General features: G+C 41.1%; 1 protein-coding gene across 3 annotated transcripts in view; it reads left to right on the top strand.

Moving 5' to 3' along the window:
* The first annotated feature begins 250 nt into the window (after positions 1-250).
* SLAIN1 (SLAIN motif family member 1) overlaps positions 251-25,865 on the top strand; it is a 50,414-nt gene continuing 24,799 nt past the window's right edge. For 2 of the 3 annotated variants that reach the window (XM_077173580.1, XM_077173581.1), the window contains exons 1-2: positions 521-1,113; positions 4,198-4,337. In XM_077173580.1, the coding sequence (XP_077029695.1) occupies positions 665-1,113; positions 4,198-4,337 (589 nt within the window). In that variant the 5' untranslated portion in view covers positions 521-664. Of the gene's footprint in view, positions 1,114-4,197; positions 4,338-25,865 lie in introns of all 3 variants that reach the window. The other variant, XM_054654956.2, reaches the window with a different exon arrangement.

The following is a 25,865-nucleotide window of genomic DNA, read 5'->3' as shown; positions in this document are numbered from 1 at the left end:
TTTTTAGCAATGCTCGGTTCAGTGTTTGCTTCACCACCAACGCAACTTCAAGAACGTGTCGCTTTCCTCGCTTTGTGCCAAAACTCCCGGAATCAGCATGTTTCAAACCTACAAACGGCGGCTTTTGGCTGAATTAGCTCCTTTCAAGCCCAACAAAGCCTCTATTTGTGATTCCCATTCCCCTCACACTCTCAATCTGCATAATTACAACCCTGACACCACCAGGCTCTAATTACACGGCTCACGAGAGGCGCGGCGCCCTGGGCCGGATCCAGCCCGCGGCCGAGGCGGGGCGAGCCGCGGTGGGGGGCACTGGGGGAAGGCACTTTATTCTTTAAACACCCGGGGCTCCCCTCGGAGGTGGTCCCTGCCGCCCTTCCCCGGGGCTGGATGGCGGGGGCGCCGGGCGGCTCTTTGTTCCTGCCGAGTGCGTGTGCGCGGCGCTCGGGCTGCCGGAGTGGGAGGGGATCCCGCCCGCGCCGCCGTTAACGGGAGACGCAGGAGCGGCGGAGCGGGGCCGGCCGGGCGGGTGGCTCAGCGGCGCAGGGCCGGACCCCGGCGCTGCGAGCGGCGCTCCCCGGCGCTCCCGCCTCCCCCGGGGGCCGGGCGCTGCCCTCCGGCGGCGCGGCGGAGCAGGTGCTGGCGGCGGCAGCGGGCCGGCAGGATGGAGGCTGCCTTGCTGAAGCCGGCGATGATGGCGGAGGTGAAGGGGAGCGGCGCCGGCTCTGCCGTTAGCGCCGAGCTGGAGGTGAAGAAGCTGCAGGAGCTGGTGCGGAAGCTGGAGAAGCAGAACGAACAGCTCCGGAGCCGCGCCGCCGCCGCCGCGGTGGCCACCGGCCCGCCCAGCCCGCACCTGCTGCTGGCCCCGCCGCCGGCCCCGGGCGGGCTGCGCCCCGCCAGCCCCCCCGCCGCGGGCCCGCCGTGCATGCCCAGCCCGGTGCCCACCCTGCTGTGCCCGCCGGAGCCCCTCGCCTACTTCAAGCCCTCGCCCGGGCCGCCGGCCGCTGGCGGCGGGCAGGAAGGCGGCGGTGGCACGGGGGCGGCGGCCACGGTGCTGGACGAGGTGGCGGTGCTGGAGCTGGAGGACGGCTGCGGAGAGGACGAGGATACATGGTACATGCGGCTCGGCCCTGCCCTGCTCCCCGGCCCGGCTGTGCCCCCGGCCGGGCCTCCCGCAGCGGTCTCCCGGCTCTGATTAGCATTAGCCCCCAAATTCACTTGATCTCCCCGCTTAGACTGAAATCTGCTTTTTTTCTCCTTTTTTTCCCCCCCTTTCCAAACCGTGCCGCCCTGCCGAGGGAAGGGCCCCGTGTACGAGACGAGGCTCTGGTCGGGGATTCAGAACCGCTCGGCTCGCCCGGGGCGTCGCGCCCTCCGTGGGGAGCAGAGCTCGTTTTCCACCCCGAGGAATATCGTTCAGATCTCAGCCTAGTTTCAGCCCCGTGTTTACATAAGGAATTAAAAATAGCGGAATTTCGTTCCGGGAAAGCCTTGATCTGAGCAGCGCTGCCTGCTTATCCTAAAATCTCTGCCAAATTGACTCCCATCTTCAGGGATTTGGGAGGGCTTTTGTCTTTTAGACGTTGATCTAAATTGTGTGTCTTACGCGCCCATGTAGCTTGAAAAGGCACGGCAGGATGCTAGTAAATTGAATAAATCGTAAATGAATAGCGAAATGGATAGAGCAAAAAATGAAATCGACCTGGACTGGTTAACGCGTGTAACCTGTAATGGTTACACTCCCGTAAAAAGAAACAGAAGGGGAGACTGCAAGGTAGAGGTATAAGTAGATCAGTGAAGCTGGTGCCTCCAAACCTGTTTCAGCAGCGTGGGCGAGCATCGCAGGGGCAGTGCTGGAATACTGTATTGGCCGTTTAGCCATGTGGAACGTCAATTTGTTTTCAAGTGTCAATAGCAATATATAGATTACCTTTATTTAAATAAGTTTTAGAGTATCTGTCTAAGCTTCCACGTAGCTTTCCTTTTTATGAGGTTAGTTTTTGAATCAAGCTATAAGTTAATGTCAGATGAGAATAAAATGTAGTATAAAGAGGCTGAGATGTGTTAAAATATCCTTAATTTTGGTCCTTAATTAAGATAAAATGTTCAAAAATTAATCTTAATATCAGAAATGTTTCTGATTGTTCCATGTGCTTCATGGTACACAATATCGTGTTTCTGAAAATGGCTTTTGAGAATCATGTACAAATTGCGTGGAAATTTTTGTCAGCGTTGCTTCATTGTGTGTGGTTGGTCTGCAGGGCTGGCTTGGGCTTGTCAGTCCAGACTTAAATCAAATTTTACATTGGTTCTAACTTCTAGCTTTCCTAGCATTAAGGAATATCAGATTTGTTTGATAATGTCTTGTTAAACAAAATGCTTTCCTTGTTTACATTTTACGGTGGTAGTCAGTCATTGTTGTGCCATAGTGAAATTTCCAATTTGATTTCTTCCCTGGGAGCAATCCTAGATTGGGTGCCAAAATTTACCTGTATGTCACATATGTGTGTGTCCACAGGCAGAATTTCATGACAGCAATTTGTTAACAAATTTATTGTACTAGGAGTAGTTGTTTTAACTGTTGAATGTTTTTAGTTCAAGGATAAATCTCCGTCATTGTCCATGGAAGGTCAGACGTGTGATGCCAGTTGCTTGGGGCTTTTTTGTAATCTCAGTCTTTAAAGCAAACTGCTACCTGGAAAGCCAAAGCCTTCAGTGCATATCCTAGTTTTTGATTTGTAATTTTAGGCCTTAAATACCTTTGGGGTTTTGTGTTTTGCTTGCCTTTTTTTTTTGTTTTTGACTGCAGTTACAAAAAACCCCAAGACCAACCAACCAACCTTGTCAAACTGCAGACAAGTCAAACTACTTCGTGGTGTTTAGCTTTTTACAGGAAGATCATCAGTCAGATGTTTAGCTTTTGAAGCACTTCTGCAGGTTAACAGGAAATGTGAAAGCTTTTCTTTCCTTTGCTTTTTGGTTTTCATGTAGTCAGGCATTGCAGGAAGTCTGGGGAAATGAGTCCTCTCCCCAGAGCAATTCAGTAGCTGATCTCTGCTGGGATTGCCGAGAGAGAGAGATGGCAATGGCAGGCAGTGAGGATATTTGTTCCTTGAGAGCTGGATAGACAGTGCTGATTGACTTCAAAGGCAAACTCCATGGAGCAGGCACTGGAGAAGGGGTGCTCTGGTGGGACTTGGGTACCTCTTGAGCCAAAACTGTGAAGGTGAAAGGCTGCTGCTACCTGTTAGTGACCCCTTGAGGGGCAAAATCCTGTTTAGTTTTTGGTCTTGCCTTTCACTCCTGCTTTGTGCAGGCCAGATCCTTTAAGGCATGTGCAGTGTTTTTCTGGTGCCTTGATAATCTGGCTCTGGGTGTTCCTAGCCCCATGTCTCGGAGATGGTCAGGCCAGGGGAGCTGAGAGTCGGAGTCTTGTCCAGCAGACAAGAATAGTTTGCTCCCTGGAAGATTTGCACTCTCCCAGGTGAGTTGGCATCTGCTGTGCCTGCTAATCTGCCAGGGCGACAGCAGCAACCCAGATCTCAGCCTCAAGAATTCTCCCATGAAATCTGCTTTGAAACCAGCTTTCCTGATGTGCAACTAATCAGTTGCCAACTCTTGTCTGAGAATAATGCATGTACGCTACCTTTTTTTTGTGTATGTGCTTTTTTTTTTTTCTTTTCTGCTGGTGTTGAATGTTGAAAATAGATTTTCAGTGTTTTCTCATTGAGTGTTTTTTAATCATTACAAATATGACTTGAACAACATCTGGTTCATCTGTGTGAAAATAAATTCAGATGCTGAAATGATCTAAATCTCCAGTAAATATAAGTATAGGGAAAAACAAGAGCACCTTTGGTGTGTGTACAGCACCTAATACATTTGAACTTTGGGCAGTGCTGAAATTTAGACAATGGTAGTGATTAGATAGAAGGTTTTAATGTGTAATCTACTTGAACTTTGTTTGGACATGCCAGACCTGTGGAGTTGATATTTTGCCACCTATTTTTCTGAGGAGGGAAGAAAGAAAAGAAATGTAAACTCTTCTACTTCAGGATATGTTTCTTTTTGTTAGATGTCCTCTTGCAGAGCTTTGGATGTTATAAATTATTAGTGATCTAATAGGAAAGTGAGCATACAAAAGCAAACTTTGCAGTATTGCATATCTTGCTGATACTTCTGTGTGTTTTGGTTAAGGTTGTACGTCTTGCCTACCAAGACTCGCACTCCTCAAGAGAAATCACTGAGTCCTCTGCAGTGGTGCAGACGTGTTCTGGATCATCCAACTCCTGAGATAGAAGCTGCAAAACGTTCCCTATGCTTTAGACTGGAGCAAGGTAATCTTATTGTGTTAATTCTGTTATTAGGAGGTTGGCATTTCTGGTCTGGTGTTTCACTCCTCTATGGTGTTTTCACAATTTAGCAGGCTTTACACATGGCAGATGTGGAGTTTCTTCATATGTATGCAGGTCTTCCTTCATTACATAAATGCTAACAAATGATTGATTTTTTGTTTCTGATCATGCAGTTTTTAAAGTACTTGCCTTCTTTGTTATCCATTTTTTTCTCCTGTACAACTTGTTGTTCTAACTTGTCAGTTTTCATCCAGGGCTTAAAATAGAGGACCTCCTGGCAAGGAAATACTGATGCTAACTTTACTATTGGTATGTCTATTGAGGTTTGGAAAAGGGTGCTTGTAGTTTTTTGTAAAGTCAGAATTATCATGGGGCTATAAATCTTTACAGACATATTTATCAACATATGATGTAGTGTTAGAACTGTGCTGAGTTTAGCACCCACCAAAAAGAACTGTAACTTGACTGTGGTGCTATTTTGTTGGCCTCTCTGTAATCTCAGGTACTGGAATCTGTCTGATGGCTGATCCATGCTGGTGAACTTGTGGAGTTCTCTGTGTGCTCTGACTTTTGTTTTAAATAAATATCAGACAGCACTTTTCTTATTTTCGTACCATCTGGGGTCTCATTTAGATTGTATTAAGTGGTGTTGAAGAAAGCAGTTAAGGAAGGATATTAAGGTTTATAACTCACTAGGAAAGAAGAGGAAAATGAACAATATATGAACATGACAGAAGAAGGAATAAAGCTAATGACAGCATGAACATATGGCTGTATAAGTTAGCTACAGCCATCATTAAGAGAGATTGAGTATTTTCCTGTATGCTTTGGAGGATATGGGTAGCTGGATAAATCTTATCCAAAATCAAGTGTTTAAGTGAATCAGGCTCTGAAGGCATTGGCCTCTTTGCATTGACTGCAAAAAAAAAAAAAAAGATAGATCAATAATACAATTATTATTGATCTGGAAATATTTAGTTGAGCATGTTTGCCTCAAGTTATGTGAGCCAGACTGTGGTTCCTATGTTGGTGATCATCCATCTAGTTTTAGGGTGGACTTTGGCTTGTTAATTGGGTGTCTGAGTTCCGGTGTCTGCAGGGTGAGCTGAGTGTCATGTTTGACTATCAGTAGAAGATTTGTATGTAGAGTCAGAGGAATTTTGGGAGCTGCTCAGGTGACAAGATTTAGGTGTTGACTGTAGAATGAATTTAGTAGCTCTCTTGAGTCCACTGACAGTAGTGAGTGCTTGGCACTCAACCCCACATGCTTACCTGAAGGTGCCTCTGTGTGGGGCTGGGCATCCAGCAATGGAGTGCAGCCTGGTGTAGAAGCTCTGCTCAGATTACCCCTCACAGGTAAATAGTGCCCTTGGAGATGGCCTGTTACCCTGTTTTCTATTCAGGACAGATGCAGACCTTCCAAAGGATCTGTGCTTTTACTGTCCTTTAATGACACCTTGGCCTCCCCAAGGGCCTCTCAGGTGGGCAGGCACATCCAGGTATGGAGAATTGAGTCAAGCTGGTAATGTCAGTGTAGAGACAAGCAAGAGGACTGCATGACCCTTTTTTTTTTTTCCCCTTAAAAGGATTGATTTAAATTGAATAGGCAATAAAGGTTTCAAATTAAAATCACTCTATGGTTATCAGTTCAGTCTCTCTCTCTCTGCAGAAGTCACAGCAAATGGCATATGTCACCAAGTTATGTTGACAATGAGTTACTCTGATCCATATGTTCTGCTCAGGGAAATTGGCTCACGAATTTCCTGAGCTCTGTAAAAAGGTTTTGAGAAATTATATGCCATAAATAAAACCTATTATGGGAGCAGTATGTTCAAGGAGTGAATAGACTTGTATTTATACTGCAGCAATTCTTTGGTAAAATTGCTTAATTAATAATTCAGTTAAGGCTTGATTAACACTAGTATTTCTAAATATTTTCTTTGGGCACCTGTACCTTTGTAAATAATACGTAATAAGCAAACATCATCCTTCTTACTCTTAAATTTTTAGAAGTTGATTTCACTATATTTATTTATTCCTTAGTTTTTCAACCAGATGTGAGAGTTTTCTAAGAATCTAATAATTTGGTTTTTGAGGTACAGCAAACTTTCTGTAACCTGACTTCCCCATGTTTTGTTTTGCAGGGCACTCAATCAGTATTATACATGTATAAATATGTTCACATAATCCATCCTGATTTTATCATTGACTCACTAAGTATGGCATTCTTCTTTCTGGTACTAAAGTTTCAGGCTTTGTACTTGTAAGTTGAATGCTGTTTTCCCCTTTTAGCCGTAAGCCTTGCAGGGGCATTTTCAAGGTATTTTGAAATTTCAAGGTATTTTGAAATGTGCCTCTTCTGCTTGGCTCTGAATCAATGGTTAACACTGAAGTACTTGAGAACTATTAAATGAGTAGTCAGAAAACATTTATAGTGTACCAGAGTGTGATTTCTGAAATGGCTTATTGGTAGAATTTGCTTAGTGCATGGTGCATTAGCCAAAACTTAAACCAGTTTACTTGTTGCAGCCTCTTTAGACACCAGAGTGCACGTGGAAATAAAAAGCAGTAAAAACTGATTTTTGACTGCAAAGTCAGCATATCTTAATAAGTTCATGCAGAGAGAAAAGCTGTGAGCCAAAAAAAATTAAAATTGCCAGTCTTATTTTTGAGTTGTAACTAATTCCGATTTTCTTACTAAGACATTTAGTCCTGCCCTCATTTATTCCTGCTCCTGTGAAATTTTTTTACTGCATTACATCCTGATTTTCATAAAAGTTTTCATTTGTTTTTTGAAATATCCTAATGCTCGGATATCTCATAACAAGGCTAAAAGTCTTGTGAGAATCTTCTGCCAAAGCAGTGATATAGTCTTAACAGCTACTTGGTCTTTGAGGCCAGAAAATCACTTGGATGGTGGTATTTTTGTTTCACTTTGCTGTGCTCACCAGCCTGTTTCTTTTCTAGTCAAAATGACTGTTTTGAGTATTTCACGGTGGAAGTTAACAATTCATTTTGGCATAAATCCTTAGGGTTTATTACAAGCACAGAGGTGGTCTCCAGCAGGTGGTTTTTCTGTGAGCCACTCTGAGAACTTGGGCAAGCTTCTCAGCATTCCTTTGGTCTACCACTAAGTAGGTAAAGCTTTTATAATGTTTATAATGAACTAGGCTTATTACAAACCCTGTTTCTGTAGATTAAGCATGCTAGCTTTAAGGAGGATGAAAGTTTAATGTGACCTCCTATGATAGGATCTTTGCTTGGAATTGTGCCTGTTTTCCATGAGCAGTTACAGTGTTGAGGTAACATTTGTTTGCTGTTTGTTTCAGTTGTTTTATCTCTGTGGGCTGGACTGGATTGCATCTTTGTTCTTACTCTTCATCAGTTATCTTTTGTTTGAAACCTTTCTGGTTTGTCATGCTTACAGCAGTTCTTTATATATTGTAGGGTCAATTAGCTTGCTGTTTGGATTTTAGTCTTGCTGTCTTATTTTATTTTTTTAGGTTAATTGAAGTGAACAGGGCCACCTAACGGTCTTAATTGTGTGGTAGAGCCTCTTCTGTGTTTTCTTAGCAGTAGTTGAAGATGTTGGGACATGCATTAAATCAGTGAGAAGAGAGATGTGACGTGTAAACTTCCTAGCTGATGCAGATGGATATAACCACTCTGAAAGTGATGAGGTGGTGGTGCCTGACACCCTGGCTGAAGATACCCTGCTGAACTTCACTTCTGAAAAAGCTCTGAAGCAGGCGGGTGGATAAACTGAGGATTTAAGAGGCTTAGCAAGGAGTCAGTCTGTAGGAGCTCAGCTTTAATGCAGGGCCTAAAAGTGTAACTCATCCAATTCAGCCTTCCAGATAGGAAGCTCTTCTTTATTGGGGAATATGAAATATTGGCTTGATTCAGAATCTGTCTTAGATGAGTTCTTACTCAGAAATACCACTTCAGTTGTTTAAGAACAGTAGGCAGCTGAAGTCTGTAGGTTTTGCAGTTGGCTATAGTAGTTCATAGTTAAAGGAGGCAAACTCTGTTTTCTTTCTCAAATTATTATTGTGCTTCAGGATGAATGCTGTTATGTCATCTGTGGATGACAAGATTTGTTGTGCAACAGATCCATTGCAGTTTTCTCTCCTTTGCTTGAGATTCCACTAAACAAAGTTTCTTGTTAGAGGAATTTCATTTGTTATTGTGCCATATCCCAATGATACATAGTAGTTAAGGTTGATACCCAAACATACAACATACCCAGAAGAAAAACCATGAGGAGACCAAACAAAATGATTCATTTTGATAGTACTGTGTTCTTCTTACCTATTAAAAAAAAAACCTGTTAGGTTACAGCTGGTAGGACCCCAGGCAGAAGGTTTTACCTGGATGTATATAATAAGGCCTCGATCTTGGCCTTATTATCGAGTGGTGCAGTATGGTCCGGGAGCCCAGTCCCTCAGAGAGACAGAATGCCTGAAAGCTCAGCTAGCTCGTGGCCATCACCGCAGCCTACCCCTTAGCAAGCTTGGTGATCGTCAGCTCTTTAGTGATATCAGCTCTCTTAGGATATCAGCTCTTTGCTTGCTGGGCTGGGGTGCCCTTGGCTTGAGGCAGCAGCAGACGGCGAGAGAGGAGAAGGAGCGCCCTGGTGTTCCACAGCGATGGTTTATTGGGGGAGAGACCGTGAAGGGTCCAGCGACAGCACCCTGGTGTTCCACAGCGATGGTTTATTGGGGGAGAGACCATGAAGGTTTCAGTGACAGCTCTTCTTCTGTCGAGTGGGCTAAAATAGGCCCTTTTATAGGGTATAGGGGGATCCAAACTTGTCCAATAGTAAGGGTTAGGGAGAATGACCTATTAGGTTACAAGGATAAGCTTTGGGGCAGGAGGTCAAAGACAGGAACTTATTTTGCTGTCTCATCATGACTCAGCAGTTCCTACTGTTCAGTCCTCCATGGAGCTTTCCCAAGCTCCATGGGGTTTGCTACAGATGTACATGTAGCTTGTGGCTTATGCAGGAAGAGGCAGTGTTCTCTCCCCTTATCCTAACTCTCTTCCACTTTCTATGGGTTCATAGTGAAATAATGAGTCTTCAGGATATGGGAACACTTCAACTGTTAAAAACCACTGTCATAGGGAATTTTTATGCTGTAGTTTATTAACACCAGAAACAAACAGAAAATACTGTGGGGGAAAAAAAAGTGAACAAAAGTTTTTATCTTGTATCCTTGAGGTGTATCCGGTGCTGAAACAAGAGCAAGGTGGATTTTTTGGTTTGCTTTTATTTTATAAAGTAGATTTTTTAGATTTAATTTTATTTGCTGTCCATTGATGGATTAAATATGTATGCTGTGATACTTAAATGGATTAATAAAATTTCATGTAGCTTTCTTGATCATATAAAAGGCAGGTTAGTTCTATGTAAAATGCTTTTGAGGCAGGAAGTAATAACATGTAGAAGCTTAGAGATTCTTGTTGTTTCCATCATAAATAGTTTTTAAAGCTCTAGAAAGAATGAAAAAAGCGACATGAAGTTTTGGTTCCTTTTTGTGTGTGTTTCTGATTATAAAAAATGATAAGCAGCCATAGCTCTTATCCACATCTTAGCACCTTTTGAGGAATGTGGCATTTTGGAGGTCAGGCTGTTTAGGCATCTTCTGCTGCAGTGCAGGCTAAATGCTTGGAGTGCACCTATACATGCACAGCAGTTACTTCCTAGTGGATTTCATTTATTTGAAGTAATTTCTTGTAACAGCTGCATAATTCCAAGCACTTCTTAGAGGTTTTGCAGATGCTGATATCTCTGGATCTTGTAGCACAGCTGCTGAGAATTTGTGTAGTTCAAGTTGGAAAAACTCAGGTTTGGTACTTGACTTGCATTTCAAACAGAATATTTCTCTCTGTCACTGTAACATTGCTGCTCTGAAAGTACACTTGAAGATGGAAGTGTTTGGTTTAAAACCCTTATGGCAACAAATGTGTACAAGATCAGACACTTAACTTTCGATTAACTTCAGAGATATCTCTTGCCTTTTTACTACAGCTCTTCAATATGATTTCTGCTTTTTATTAAATTACAATATGCATACTATTTAAGAGTTTAATTTCCTATTTGGGGATTGATTGTTGTGCAGCTCATGATGATTTGCTTAGAATAGAGTTCTGGTTATAATTTTACTTTCAAGGGGAAACTGAATTCTGAAGTGTCTGTAAAGGTAGAGAGGTGGTGTTAGATCATGCCTCAGCTGAGAAGACACTCATCCCATTTTAGAGTGTGTTTTTTTTTTTTTTAATCCATGCTGACTGCTGAGCTGGGATTATCATCTCATCATGAGGGGTTAAACAGCTAGAAACACTGTTAAAATTCATGTGAGGATTTCAGTAGGCATTTTCTTACTTAAAATAATTTCTACTCACAATATAAGTTCAAAGCCTGTAATGCAGTGTGTGTCTAAAAGCAATAGAAGTCGCATCAACACTTTATGCTAAAAGTCAAGGGACATGTAGTGTTACCTACTAATCCCTGGGTTGGCTTCTGAGGTGTGCAACTTCTTTCCTGTATAGAAATTAAAAAGAAACCTAGGTTTTAATAATTGACTTGAGGGCATTTGGAAGCCTATCCTCTGGAGATGTTTTTTCTATTGAAATGAGGATCTTTTCAAAACTGGACTGTTCTGGATACTGTCATTTCATTATTGCTTCTGATAAGTCTTATGTGCTTACTTACTCACTGTTTGTTAGCCCCCAAATTATTGTTGCAGCTTTTGTCTTTCATGTTGTCTTTCTTTCACAGTCTGGTTTTTTTCATGTCTGCGGAAGAGAGCTGGGAATGACATTTCAGAATGTGATAGAGGTAGCACTGCTTCTTTACTAAAAGGTTTATTTCTGTATTTTCATTTTGGCTGTTTGCTCAACTTAGCCAACCCTGTGTGCCCCTCTAATGCAGAGTGGGCCATTGCACTTCTTGCAGTGTGACCTGGAACAAGTCTCCTAGTTTTCCTGCTATTTGGAAAGAAAGCTTCTTTGTATTCACTTGTCTTTTCCCATTAGGTAGTACCAAGTACCAGTGTTGATTTTGCTGCCTGCCCTGTGTCAGTTCAGGGTGAGGAGACTTGGTACTTTGAAGTGCACAATACTAAAATGGTTACTCAGAGAGGTAGAGGTGGATAACTTGGAAGATATCCTCATGCAATCAGATAAATTCCTCTGTAAATGTTGATGAATTGTGTCCTCTGCTGCATAGGAGAGATCAGTTGCTCTTTCTTAGTTTTGTCTGTAGATGATGGAGGACAGATTGTTTCCAAGTTAAGTACAGTCAGGATTTTTAAGAGCTCTTTTTGATACTAAATGTTACACAAAATTTCACTGAACCTTTAGTCATTTAAGCTTGATACTTGGGAGAAACTGAAGAAGCCAAAGGACAGTGCACCCAGCTGTTCTTAAGCAGTTGGGTGAACTGAGTCTGGAGACAGTAGTTTCTCTCCACTAATTAGAGAAAAGCTTCAGCGTACTTAGTGTCAGAAGGAGTTGGATTTTTAACAAGTTTTGAATACCTTCTGCATTTTGCAGCAATAGCCCTGGTGCCTCTCATGCAGAGCTAGTTTCTCATGGTCTCCTATTTCTTCAATCATGGTATTTCTGACCTTGTTTGTAATAATTTGTTTGGAAGCTTAGCGTATTCTCCAAAATGAGGATGCTGGGTGCTTGCAGATTTTTTGTGTTTTCACATACCAGTAGCTATCTGTATTGTTCTATGAAAGGCACAAAAGTTTTGTTCCACATTCCAATCACTGGTGAAGTGGTGTAAATTCTATTGTTTTGTCTGCCAGTCTTCAGTTAGATGCATAGGATATTGCTTTGTGTTGTATCTGTATCACAGAGGAACATCTTTGTGATTGAATCTTCCTTGGACATACATTTTGTGTTTCAGTTTCCATCTCCAGACATGGAGCTTTTCCTCTTGTGTCTGGCTGTAAGGACCTTGTTGTTGGGTCTCAGGTATTTATGGGAATTCATAGAACATATAATGGTCCAGGTTTGTTCCACCTAATTTTAGGTTTGTGTCTAGTAAATAGTTTAAGGTTCAGTCACTTTGACTGTGATCCATTGATCTTAGTGAGGGTGCCAAGAATAATCTGACACTCTTTTGCATCCTTGGCATATATCTAGGTGGGCAGATGGGTATGATACAGGATCTGCACAACAGCCTTACTGAACTGGACCAGCTGGAGCACCAAAATGTCATTGCATTCTTGTTTTAGATGACTGAATCATGCCCTTTCTGTTTTATGCTGAAGGATTGGTTCTGCTCCAGACTGTAGGTGTTGAAGTGAGGCTGTCTACAAGTAAGCCCTTCTGTGTGTATGTATGCATTTTTTGTCTTTTCTGTTTAGATATGCTTTTTACATATAAGAAAATACAATATGCACTTTATATTGATGCTGTCATTTCATAGAAAAATTATCAGCACACAAGAAAGTAAGTGCAAGATCACTCATGTGGTGAAAGTATGCCACTGCAAGTTGACTTGAAGTAGTATTAGCTGCTTGCCACTTCATTTAAAAACATTTGAAAATCATGTAAAGATTTGTGTCAGAATATAAAGTGATTTCTTAGGGCTAGGGGCTCTAATTTGTTTTATTCTTTAGGAGTAGCTCATATAATGTAATTCCAGTTTCATTGGCCTCAAGGTCCTACCCCAATGTAGTTTTAACAAAAGAGTATGATTGAGTATAGGTCTTTAGAATTTGTGTCTGACTGGCACCATATATTTTTTAAATTATTATTTTGTTTTATTTTAGAGTTAGTTGGCACTTGATGTATCTGTGACTTTTGTCTTCAGGCAATTTTTTCTTCATGACATGTTTGGAGTCCTTGAAGGGCAGGGTTTTGTGGCCTGCTGTTATGTGGGCGATAGCAACTGAGAGGACTTGGCTCAGCATCTCAATGTCCTTTCTTCCTAAAAGTCCACCATGTCCTTCAAGCAGCTCTGTGAAATGCTGCAAACCTTTTCCATGTTCTTTGTTCCTCCTTCCTAGCCCATAGGAAAGGCAGGATAGAGAGTGATTTGCAGTCTAGCATGAAGCAGGGCAGGGTGGAGTGGTCGAATCTTGGCTTCAGCATGTACCTACATATGTAATCAGTTTTCTATTTTGTCATTTGTACTTCATGTATTGTAGTTGTATAGCCAGTATTCAGACTGCCTCATGGTTGCCTCTTTTGAAGCACTGGGTGTGAAATACTTCACTATCATCACAAATGGATCTTTATTTATAATGGAAAAAAATAATCTCAGTTTGTATGTAGGCACATATGTTCTTGTTGTGGTGGACATAGTCCAAAAAATATTTTAGCTGTTTCTGGTTTAGGTGGATGCTGATAGATCTCTAATAATTATTTGAAAGAAATAAAATGTTTCTTTCTAGAGAAGCTTGAAGGAATAGCTCAAATTATATTGTCCAAGCCCATTTCTGCTTATTGTGGGCATGACAGGTTCTGGTGATGGAAACATGTAAAAGATGCTCTAGAGTACCTTTTATCCTGAACAGTAAGATGGGGCAGAAGGATGCTGCAGCAGTGTAATAGTTGTGCTGATGGTGCTTCTGCAATTTGTGTGCTTTTGACTCCTGTTGGTGTGCCATTCTCATGCCTTCCCTGTTGTACCATTTTCTTGGGTAACAATTATATATACTCCTCTCTCCTCTGCCAGCTTATACCTGTGTTGCTTGTTAGTGAGGAGCAAGGAATGCCTCTTTGTTAAATGCTTGGACAGTTCTTGGTGCATTGTACATCTGAAAGGTACTTGCAAGGCAAAGTTTACCTAAGGAATCTCCCTTGAGATACCTGAAATCCCCCCAGGGAACTTTAAATGTAGGAATGTGCTCTGAGTTATTGTCAGGAGACATTGGTCTTTCTCCAGGGAATCTGAAGAGACTAGTCTGCTTAGCTTCAAAATTGTTGCAGAACCCCTAACTCCCATGATAGTAATGGTAATGCTTTTTTTATGTTGCTTTACCCATTTTCCTGGTAGAAATTTTTTGGTTAGTGCTTTTTAATTTGACTCAGGTTTGGTGTTGAACTTTAATTCTGTATGAGAATACATATTCTGAATATGTTATTATATTTAACAGTCAGTTAAACCTCTATTAGAACTTTCTTAATCATAAACACTCAGGAATTTTTTTCCTGTATGGTGTTTTAGAAGTATGAAAAATCTGTTTCATAGTGGCTTTTATTTTTTAAGTGTTTTGTATCTTTTTATGCTTTTGGTAATAGTGTTAACAGTTTCCCATGATAATCACATAACTGTGACACCTGCTATATTTATCCAAAAGCCACAGGGTTCCTGGAGGGTAAGTGCTGCTTTTGACCTCGATTTGAGCCTTAGATTTAGCTTTTCCAGTCTGCCTCAATATAGACAGCAGATATACTGGAACAAAGAAGGGAGTATGGCATCTTGGAACAATATTGAAGTCAGAAACTGTAAATTGAGCTCTCTGGCAAAAGCCTCCTGCCAGAAATTTAACCTATGAATACAGATGGCAAGCAGGTACCGTTTTAGGGGGAGCTGTAGTGTTTGTATAGGTGTTGCTGGGATGCAGAGGAATTTCAGGACTAAACAGTAATGATAGGAAAAGTGCAATTTAGTGTTAATCCTGGACTAATTGGACTATTTTTTTTGTCTTTTCATCTATCATAAATGATCAAGAGAGTTATATCCCAACAGACACAGATATTTGAATTCTAGCTAGTATATAACAAAGATACTGTTAGAAGAAGAATGGGAAATTGTCCTTCTTTGAGTCAGTTTTTTACAGAATGGATCCCCTACCCTTTATTCTCGTCTGTTTTGCCGATGGTATTGCAACAAAGAAAGATTTATGTAAGCTACCAGCAAATTTAAATTTAGGAAATGTAATTATATATTTTTAACTGTATTTTTCCTCCAGCAACTTGTTCAGAGCAAAAATACACCTTTGCTTCAAATTCTTGCTATTGTGTCTGATTAGCAGCATAGCACATGTCCATTTAGGAGAAGTGTTCTACATCCTGTGTGGCATGTGGAGATGAGATTCTGTTTCATTAACTGGAGTTACTGTCTCTGAAGAGTCCACTAAACAGTTCATAATAGCATTTTTTATACTAGTGCAATGTATAGACTAAATGAATAGTATATTTTCAGCATGAGAGTACCTTGTGTAGTAGCTGAGCTCTGATCTGCAAGGGGAGTTAACTAATACCTGTTCTTTAAATCACACAGAGAAGCCTTGCTCCTCATCCTAGAGGAACTCCCTAAGCGAGGACTTACAGAGTGAAAGGGCAGAGGCACCCTTCATCTTCGTTCACTTTGTCAATAGCAGTTGAGCTCTTCTTGAAATATCGTCAATGCTTTTCAAAAATAAAAATTTTTATACTGTCATTGAATGTTTGTCCTGATTATTACCTAGTGGTGAATTGATCTTAATTTGTTTTTCTGCAATGGTGCGGTATCTATTGTCTTTTCCTATCACTTACTCAACTTTGAAGACCAAAGCTGCAGAAGGGGAGTCTGTTCAGTAGAGTTCTCTGGGATTGCTGTGATTACAGTGGCTCAGCAGCAACCAATACAAAGAATTGAAATTACAAAGCGACTGTTACTTTCTAAGGACTGAGAATATTTCTGAAATAGTGGATGAATTGCTATCAGTGGGATTTTAAATCTGCTATTGGCTGTATATTGTGGGGATGTCTAATATACTGATTTAAGAGAGTGGGGAGATTTATTTCTGCACCAAAAAAAGCCTGATTTGGCTAAGTGGTCTTGAAAGCAGGCCTCCTTCTCAGGCTGAAGTTAAGAAAATACTGTAAGACTCATAATTTTTTTGCTATCTAGAACGTAGCTTGCTGATGAGAGAAAAGCTTCTCATGTTCTTAGTAGCCTTGAAGGATACGGAGCATATCCAGGCACACAGAAGTCCTCACGTGTTCTTGTTGTGTTACCAAAGCATAAGTACCTAACAGGAGACTGTAAGAGTTGATCCTGTCAGTGCACTCAGCCTGTCTACACCCTGCAGAGCATGCCAGGCTCCAAATATATCTATGCAGAGCAGTGCTGCATGGATAGTACCCATTGGTATAGCTGTCACTGGGATCCAGCATGAATGAATGTCATGACAGTGCTCATGTTTTGGTTTTCAAGTTTCTAGTTACCATATCTGTTTCTCTGTGTGTTAAACATTGTTAAACATGCTGTAAGTGCTTTCAAGGTTCATACTATTTTATTTAAGCCATCTTAAACTTCAGGCTTGAAATTAGTTACTAGTTGAAAAAAAAGCAACATCTTCAAAGTATGAGATCTGTCTTCCTCCAGTGACAGAGAGTAGCATCATTGGTTAGGTAGGACTGGAGGTCACCTTTGAATATTGTGCACTAGCTGAGATGAATACAGGTCACAGTTTCTTAAAGATGGAGGATATGCTGTGTTTTGCCAAATGTTCTCCTTCTCCTCTGTGACTGAAATTCAGATTGGCTTCTGTACTGTAACTCTCATAAGAATTTTTAATCATCAAGCAAAATTAATTTCCAGCTTTTACTTACCCTGTGGTATACTGGAATTAAATCTGTTGAAAACAGGCTTTCTGCAACTTCACAACTAACCTGAGACAAGAATCAAGTGTCTTCAGTTTTGTGGTACAAAGGAAGGTAACTAAATAAATACCATTTAAAAAATCTTCTGTGATTATGTCTAACATAGTCTAGATAGAAGTAGTAGAAAACTTAAAATCCTAGAAATGTACTAAGAAAAAGACTGTGTGGATTCAAAGCCTACTGAAGTCACTGGAAGTCTTTAATTTACCTGGGGTTTGTGCATTATCTTTATATTCCTCCAGGTATTTGCCTATGAATTGTATGCTTTTGGGGATGAGTGTCAAATAACTTTGAGAGGGAGTCTTCTGCTTTGTATTTGAAGTTAAAAATGTGGTAAGCTGAAATTCCATGTGTATTGTTTCCAACATGATGGAAAAAGAAGTAATTTTATGCTCTAGATTTGGCTGGCAATGATCGGTACAAATGATTTCAAATTCTGGAATTTTATCTCCTAATATTTAGAGATTTTACTACTGGGGGACTTTGCAAAACTTGCTTAGACACCATGGTGTTCTTCTGACTCATATAAAAGAGCTACTTGCCATTTGTACAAGTGTTGGGAAGGTCAGGTCTGTGCTAGAGATGTGAATGCAGTGTGGTTTTGTTCATCAAGAGTGTGAAAAGATGTACATCTGTGACCTGCTTTGGCCAAAGTCCCTGGTATGTACATACATTTGTTCTGGGAAGTTTTGCTTGTATTGATATATCCTGTCTAGTTCATGGCAATGCTTGTGGAGTGTTTTATAAAGAGCAACTTTGCTCAGTGGTGTAAAAGTCATTTACAGATGTTATTCTACTGTGTTGGCAAAATACCCCTTCGCCAACAGGCTTATTTGGTTTTCATATTAAGGAATCCAAAGGATTGAGTGGGTGTGTGGAGTAGATGGATTAGGGGAAACAAGTATCTTCTGTCTGCAAGGCAGGTGCCCAAGAAAAGCAGCATTGTCATAAGTAGTAGTACAGTGAGTTGTCCGACAGAGAACCATCCCAAAATGAATTTACCAGCTTCTACTGCAACTGAAAATGGTTGTCACTACAGCCACCATGATGTGTATGGATGGATGGGGGTAGATGGAGCCCTCTGAATAGGGCGCATGAAACTGCTTCTTCCTCTTCGTGGTGAGGCAAACTCCTCATATAAGGATAACCACAAGGGATAGAGCTGACTGGCTGGAGAGGAGGAGGACGTCTAACAAAAGTCACATAACCAGTGTATATACCAGATGGATTTCCAAAGAAGCAGCAGGTCAGATTCCTCTCAGTCAACTTCACCACTGGATAAGTTCTAGGATGATGAAGGGCTTATTTAAGTGCACAGATTTATGATCATGGACCTATATTAGAAGCAACTCCCACTCCAACATTATTAATTTTAAATGTAATACCAGGTTTCTCTCTTCATTGATCCAGAATCTTGGTTATCGAGAGTTTTAAGTTAGAGGGCTCAGCCTGCCCCAGGGGATTGTGTCCAGTGAGGGTTGTAGTGCTACAGCTCTCCTGTTCCTTTCTGTTAAGTGGTTTGCAGTCTTGCAAAATAACAGCTCTGGTAACTATTTTCCATATCAAAGTGGAAGGAATTTGGTTTTTGGTTTTTTTTTAAATATCTTGATCAGGGCCTGACTTCAGACTTTAAACTTTCTTTGTTTCTTTATACCAGACCTGAAAATCAGTGGCAAACCCTACAAACAACATGATTTAGAGTGAGGTTGCCAAAATTATGCTTCTTTCCTCTGTGAGGATATGTCAGCAATCTAGTTACAGTCAAGGCACCTCTGTGCAAGATAAGTATAGCAGTTTTGAGCCAGAGAAAACAGATCTACCTACATCCTCATAATCCTGGGTAATGGGCATAAGCCACAGAACTGTGGTGGTAATAAATCTGGCACAGTGGCTATCAAACTGCTAGTCACCAGTATTTTACCACATGAGCTGCATCCTGGGCAGGCATCTTCACTGAAGATGCTGCAGGTTTGGAATTATGGCAGCTGAGGAGGTGATGGCCACAGCCACATATTTCTTGCTGCTGCATATCTGCAGACATTCCCTTGACTGTTCCAGACCCAAACCTAGAAAGAATATGTCATACTGGTCTGCAAAGCAAATCTCCACTGAATTTATAAGGTATTAACAATACGGTAGACAAAGTCTGCTAGCACTCTGCAAGCAAGTAGGCAGTCAAGAGATGTCCTGAGACCCAGACATGCTGTCTCTCAGACCTGGGAGATGCCACAGACCCAACCAGCATTTAAAGAAAAAGACAAAAAGACCTTTTTCTGTTCAAAATGTACCTGTTTTTGTTGCTTGTGGAATGTTGTGGCAAACAGAACAATTAAGCCAGTTCCGAGTGATTGCACAATACTCTTCCCACAGTATTCTGTGGGATTTTGCTGTATCACACTGTCACTGAAATACAAACAAAGCAGTTACCAAAGGTAGCAAATTCAAGAGAGAAAACTAGGTTGGGATGAGTTTCACGATGTTTAATGCAAAATGAGGATGAGACTTTGGATTTTGCCTGTGATGTTGTGGTAATGTGTGCATGTGTGTAATCAATGATAGATCTGTGTTTCATTAAGGAAAATATAAACTCCTTAACAAATTATGCCAGCAGAAATTATTTCCCTTTGGATTAGTAGGCAGTGAGTAAAATGTGATTCATGATGATCACAATACTCCAACAATGTTGAAGTGATATGATATGACTTGTGGCACAGCTCTGCTTAAATCTTAGTGCCACAGGCTGCAATAGCAAAGTCTTTGTGAAGATACCCTTTCCACATTAGACCAGTAGGGCCACAACTCCTGAATTGGTGTGGTGTGGAGCTTTTGGCAAAGTTATTTCAACAGGTTAATTTCTGCTGGGGTGCAGCTGGCTGCTTTGAAGGTACGCTGATTGTAGAGGAGACGTTAGTTTCTTGCTGCAGTCCTACCTTCCCCTGGGTGATGCACTAGTCTTCTCAGAGCTTCTTCAGAGCTCTTCATTTGTGCTTACAGAGGTTGCTGCCCCTTCAGATCTACTAGCAGAGATGATTGGATGATGCCCAATTCAGTCTGGACCTGCTGGGTGTACTTTACCAGAGACCTGGGAATTTACAGTCAGAACCAGCAGAGACAGGAGGTCTATCCAGCTGGCCCAGAAAGAGTTGGGGAAGATACTTCAGTGGTCTGAGGTGCATTGTCTGCACATCCTGATGGTAGATCTTTATCCAGTGAGTGACATCATGAGGTGGTTACAATTTTGTTCCCTTTTTTGTTGCTAATTGTTAAAATACGCTGAAAATGCTCTTGCTTTACTCTGTGCTGTGTGGGTGTGTTAATGACTGGATTCAGACATGGACTTCATCTCTCCTGCCCTTACACACACCTTGGAGGCTGTTCTCTGATGTGTTTCTTTTGGAGGCAGTGTTACTTCAGCTGTCCCACCTTCCTGCCACTGTTTTCCACTTCTCCATCTCTCCCTTAAATATGATGGCACAAGTGATCTTCATCTTCCTGGTAAAGGGGATTGAGAAACTCTTCCTTGTTAAAAAAAATTAATTAACACAGCGGTCCCCTTCCAAGTGGAACTGCTGCTGAGAAAGTTGTTTGGTGACTTCAGTTGAATACAAGCTGGTTTCAGGAGGATGTATGCAAGCTTTGCAGTGCTCTAGTGCTGCGAGAGTTGTCTTTTTCAGTTGTTTAGAAAAAGTGAAAACTGAAGGCAGTCTTTGAACTCTGTTTTTAAGCTCTGTTTATTGTTCTCTGTAATGAATTCAGTCAGAGAGTTTAGTTTGAATGTATGCAGAGATCTGTATTGGAGCCAGTCACACTGTGCTGCCATTGTAGGCAGAGCAGACAAAGGGGTATAGCTCCCTTTGCAAGGGGTGCTATACCCCTTTGTCCTTTGCAAGCAGAGGTGAGATGAATCATTCCCTCTCCTTCCTCTTGGAAATAAATAGTGTCCTGAGGTGACTAGGTCAGCCATTGATGTCTGTATGTAAGAGCATCTTCCTTGTGGCTGGGGCACAGGATCCAGCACCCTAAAGCACCATAAATAGATACTAGAAGAGAGAGAATATAGTGGGGAAGTACTATATATGCCTGCCCTGACACCATGCTAGCTGTATAGCCAGTTCAGTGACTGACAGAACCAGATGTGAACCCTGAATTAGATGTGATTTATTAACCTTTGGTGGATTCTTCTTTTGTGAGTTTGTATATTCTTCCTGTGTTAATTTTTGCATTCACAGTGCCCTTTGGTAGGAATCCTTACCAAAATCCTGTTCTTGAAGGCTCTTAAGGCCTTATTTGAAGGCTTTTAATTAGGTGGAGTAAACACTCTTCCTAATGAATGAGATACTAATAGTTTGGTAGAAGAATCTGGGACTGTGTATTTTGTTCCAGGTTACCCTGTGTATTGGTACATGAGAATGAGTGGTCTGCTCAGAAAGGTCTGTCTTACTTCAAACTAGCTGAAATGTGAGCTGCTCATGTATGATCATGGGTTCTGGTCAATCCACCAAATAGAATGGAAATGCATCAGACTGACTTTTTGTGTTAAAACTGGGAGCTGGGGAGAGAACAGATATTTGGGCCCTAGGTCATGCCTAAGGCTTAATATTTCAGCATAGTATTTGGCCAAGTTCTCAAAGGCAGGAAGCTGGGAAGCCAAGTTTGGCTGTTAGCTCTAATCAAACATTTGCTTTTGGGTGTGTGAATGCAGGTAGAGTTTTGTACCCAGGAGGAAAATGAATGCTGAGAGAGTTGCATTTTTCACAGAGCCTCTGTGCTTGTCTGTTTACATAGCTATACAGTAAAAGGTTTGCCTCAAAAAAAGAGCCAAGTTAAAAAAAACCCACAAAACAAGAAAAAACCCACAACCTTACCCTCCAAAGGGCATAGCTAAAATCCTTCTTTGGGATTTGTAGGAAGTAGCTTGCACCTGTGATTCCATTTCCTTTCTAGTCTTTTGAATCCTTTGATGTCATAAAATAATTTTTGTGACAAAATTGGGTCAGTGAATGGTGATTGGAGTTTCCATGCTCTTCAGCGTGCTGCAGCTGGACGGTGCTGTGGTTGTGTTTTCAGCATTCAGTGTGTACAAAAGCAATTTTCAGGTCAGTCTTTCACTGGAATACATTAAACTAGAAGAGTAATTTGCAATTACCTTTGAAACTTCCCTGCTCACACCAGTAGGTAATCATTGGCACAACTAGACTGTGTCATGCAAAGTGTTAGTCCTGAATCTTAGATTTACAATTTGGCACCAATAGCAGTATGCCAGACACCACTGCTGATTGCATTCCTTGCTGTGCTAGCTGAAAGTTACAGGAACTGCTGCAATTTAGACAGTCTTTCTGATTCCACCTTTAAAAGAGGTCTGTGCTGTTTTTTCTGGGGCAGCTCTTGAGGTATATGCTGTAGCTCTGTATATCAAGCAGTTTTATGCTAATATATACCAACCGAACTGCTTTCTCATTCTATGCTAATACTAGATCAGTTCATGTGAATGAACTGGGAAACAAATTTCTCAGGTACTCCCAGTTTTCTCACATTTTTAAAACTGAAGTTCTCACATACTCTTGAAGTTGCTTTTCAGTTTGCTAGGCTTAGGGGCAAGTGGACACTCTATTATAATTTTCTCAGCTCCTCCTAATTTGTGTCTGTTTGTCCATGTGGTGCATTGCCCCTAGCTAGACACCAGCTGCCCACCAAAACTATGCTCTTGTTCCCATCCTCACCTGCACAGGGGAGAGAGAATTTAATGGAAGGATTGTGTGTCAAGATGAGGGCAGGGAGAGATCAGTCACCAGTTAGCATCACGGGCAAATCAGACTTGACTTAGGGAAAAATTCACATTTTATTACCAATCAAATCAGAGTACAATAATGAGAAATAAAACCAAATCTTACAACACCTCCCCACCCCTCAATTCTTCTGACTCTTGAAAGGAGTCCCTTTGTGCAGTCTATACTGGAAGTTTCTGTTCTCGTTGCAGTTGGGAATGAGGGGGTGCTCTCCCTCTCGTGATGGAGAAATCAACGGACAGACATGACAAACAAGCCTCAAGCATTTTGTGATCTCTGTGTGACAGGGCAAGGAAATAGTTCTGGGCAATGACAGTTTCAGTGTGACTGCAAATGTGCATTAAGCATATGAGGTGTGACTGTGCCTGATAGCAAAGTTTCTGCCACTAGTAGGATGGCTGGCTGAGCTACAGCTGTGGTTAGGAAATCAAACTGGAATAAGCTGATGGGATGACCAAAGCTGATGGCCGTGGGAGACTGGAACTAGGAGTGTGCTGCTTGAAAAGTCAGGAGTTTGCTGTATAACATTCAACAAGATGGGAAAATGGACGTGCCCCAAACTAACTTCCAGATTTACAGGTATGACTCAATGCTCTTTACTCACAGTTATTAGAACTGAAAACATTGCTGTCTTAAGCCCAGATTTTACAATCTTGTAAATGATAAACCCATAATTTTTTCTAAAAAGTGAATTTTTATGACTTAAAATTGCAAAGGAAAGCTCTTAAGACTGTTTTGAAAAACTGTGGAAGGTATTACAGTCCTTCTGAGCACAGGACTGAGTGCCTCACCCTGTGAAACAGACCAAAGGATTGCACGTAGTTCGAAGGTTCGTGTGTTCAGGAGCTACTGAGGTACTTGAAATACAGATTCTGCTTTTTTGAAAGCTTGCCTCCCTGAAGTTCTTTTATTGGATAGGAGCAACAGTATTGGTTCCTAGTAAGTATCTAGCACCTGTCTTCTGCCTTTTATTGCTTCAAGTTCTTACAGGAACTCTGGGTTTTCAAGTGACTCAAGTAAATCTCTACAGGCTGCTGAGTAGTGGGAGCCCATGTTCCCTGCTTCTTGAGCCCATGTTCCTTTGCTTCTTGGCAAATGATCAGTACTGTTATTGGATAACAGCACTAATCAGTGAGTAGTGGGGAATATCTTCATGTTTTTCTCTGTCAGGCTTTTTGGGCATGTTAGACACATAGCAATTCCCAGATGTATATCTGACTGCAGGAGTAGTTACCAAACTCTGCATTGCTTTTTTACAGGGACCAAAAGTGAAGGTTAAATATCGATCTTTGGGAGGGAGATATTAGTTATGCTTCACTGAGGTGATGCCTCTTAGTTGGCCTAGACATTCTATCTATGGTAAAGAGAGGGTTTTGAATTCCCTTCTAGTACTCTGGATTTTCTCCTGTGATCAGCTAAATGCTTCTGCTTTCCATGTAGGTCCTCCATATTTTACTCCCATGAGAGATATTTTTATTTTAAGTGTGGCTGCTGTGCAACCACACATATGCAGAATACACCAGGGAAGTGGTTTGGGTTTTCTGCTCTAAAGAAATTGTGTTGGCAGAAAATTATTTGCAGTCCTGCGGATTGACAGTATTGTAAGTGTTCTTCCACTGCTGGCTCAAAAGAGGATTTTGTTCAGACTTTGTAATTAGAACCCCTATTCAAATGTCTGCATGTATGCTATATAATTTGTTTTAAGCTTGAGCTTAAAAAGTATGTTTGACTTTGCCTGAAGGCCTATGCAAAAGTTAACTAATTGAGTGCATAAACATGCCAGATGATGCCTGATATAATTTAGCATGTTTAGTCAGTAGTACAAGACTGATATATATGATTTTATTGTTTTCTGTTTTTATAGCAAAAAAAAATGTTTATTTGTGTTGCTTAGAGTGAAAGAAAGTTCTTGTTCTGGCAAACTGAGCTCACTGAGTTTCATAATGGAGTTCTGAAAATGTGAAGGTGTTTAAAATGTGCATGTGCTTGGTTTGGTTTCTTGGAAACCCTTATACCCTTAGCTAATACAACAACAGAATCACAGAATGGGTCACACTGGAAGGGACCATAGTGGGTCATCTAGTGCAACTTCCCTGCTCAGGCAGGGTTATCCTATAATACATTGCACAGGGTTGTGTCCATAGGGCTTTCAAGTACCTCTGGTAAGGGAGACTCCACAATCTCTCTGGGCAACCTGTTCCAGGTTGGTCATCCACTTGTCCTAGAAATATCACATATGATGTTCTGGGTGTATCTGATTCCTCAAATAGAGCATCTGTTCTTGAACTGTCCCTGTTCACACCAGTGTAACCCCTCATAACTAAAACAACATAACAAGGATCTCTACCTGTTATTACCTTGTGCTCCAGCTGATGAACATTCCCATTAATTTAAATAGCAAATTTCATCTTCCCTTTCAAAAACATGCTTCTGTATGTGTTTAGGACTTTTTTTTTTACCTTATGTGGCTTAAATGAGGAATTAGTTTTAAGAAGGGGATTGCTTTAAAGATGGTACAGAATCCTGTGGTTTTGCAGGGTGTGTGGTTCCTTTTGAGTGCTGCAATTCTGTGGATGTTCACTTGTTCAGGCTTTCTCGTGAAATTTTGCAACAGTTCTTATTGAATACTGATTATTCACAGGCGTCAGTATGGTGAATATTTTTTTAAATTACTTGCTCGTATTTTCCTATATGAGTTACTATTTTCATCTGTTTTAGCATTTTGATATCTCCAGGGATGTTAGAAAAATAAAGTTAATTTATTTTTAAACCTTCAGTTCTGTTAGTAAATATTTAAAAGGTATGAGCAGTCTCACTTGTTGCTGATTTTATTTTTGGAAGGAAAGGTTTTGATTGCTCACTTATGTGGTCAGTTTGAAAGTCCTTTTTTAACATATTAGAGTAGGTATTGTGTAACACAGTGCATTATCAGCAGTCTAGTTATTAAGAATTTATCAAAACTAAGGAAATAATATGCAAAAAGTTGGACACTTCTAATAGCTGTAGACTTAAGATGACTGGGACAGTTTATGCTTATTTTATTACAATATTCATTCCACCACCTTAACGCTTCAAGAAGTGAAATTTAGAGCATTTACATCTTCGATGT

Source organism: Agelaius phoeniceus, chromosome 2 (genome assembly GCF_051311805.1).
Source record: "Agelaius phoeniceus isolate bAgePho1 chromosome 2, bAgePho1.hap1, whole genome shotgun sequence".
NCBI lineage: Eukaryota > Metazoa > Chordata > Aves > Passeriformes > Icteridae > Agelaius > Agelaius phoeniceus.
The sequence above is the reverse complement of the archived record's forward strand: the minus strand, read 5'-3'. Positions and strand labels throughout refer to the sequence as shown.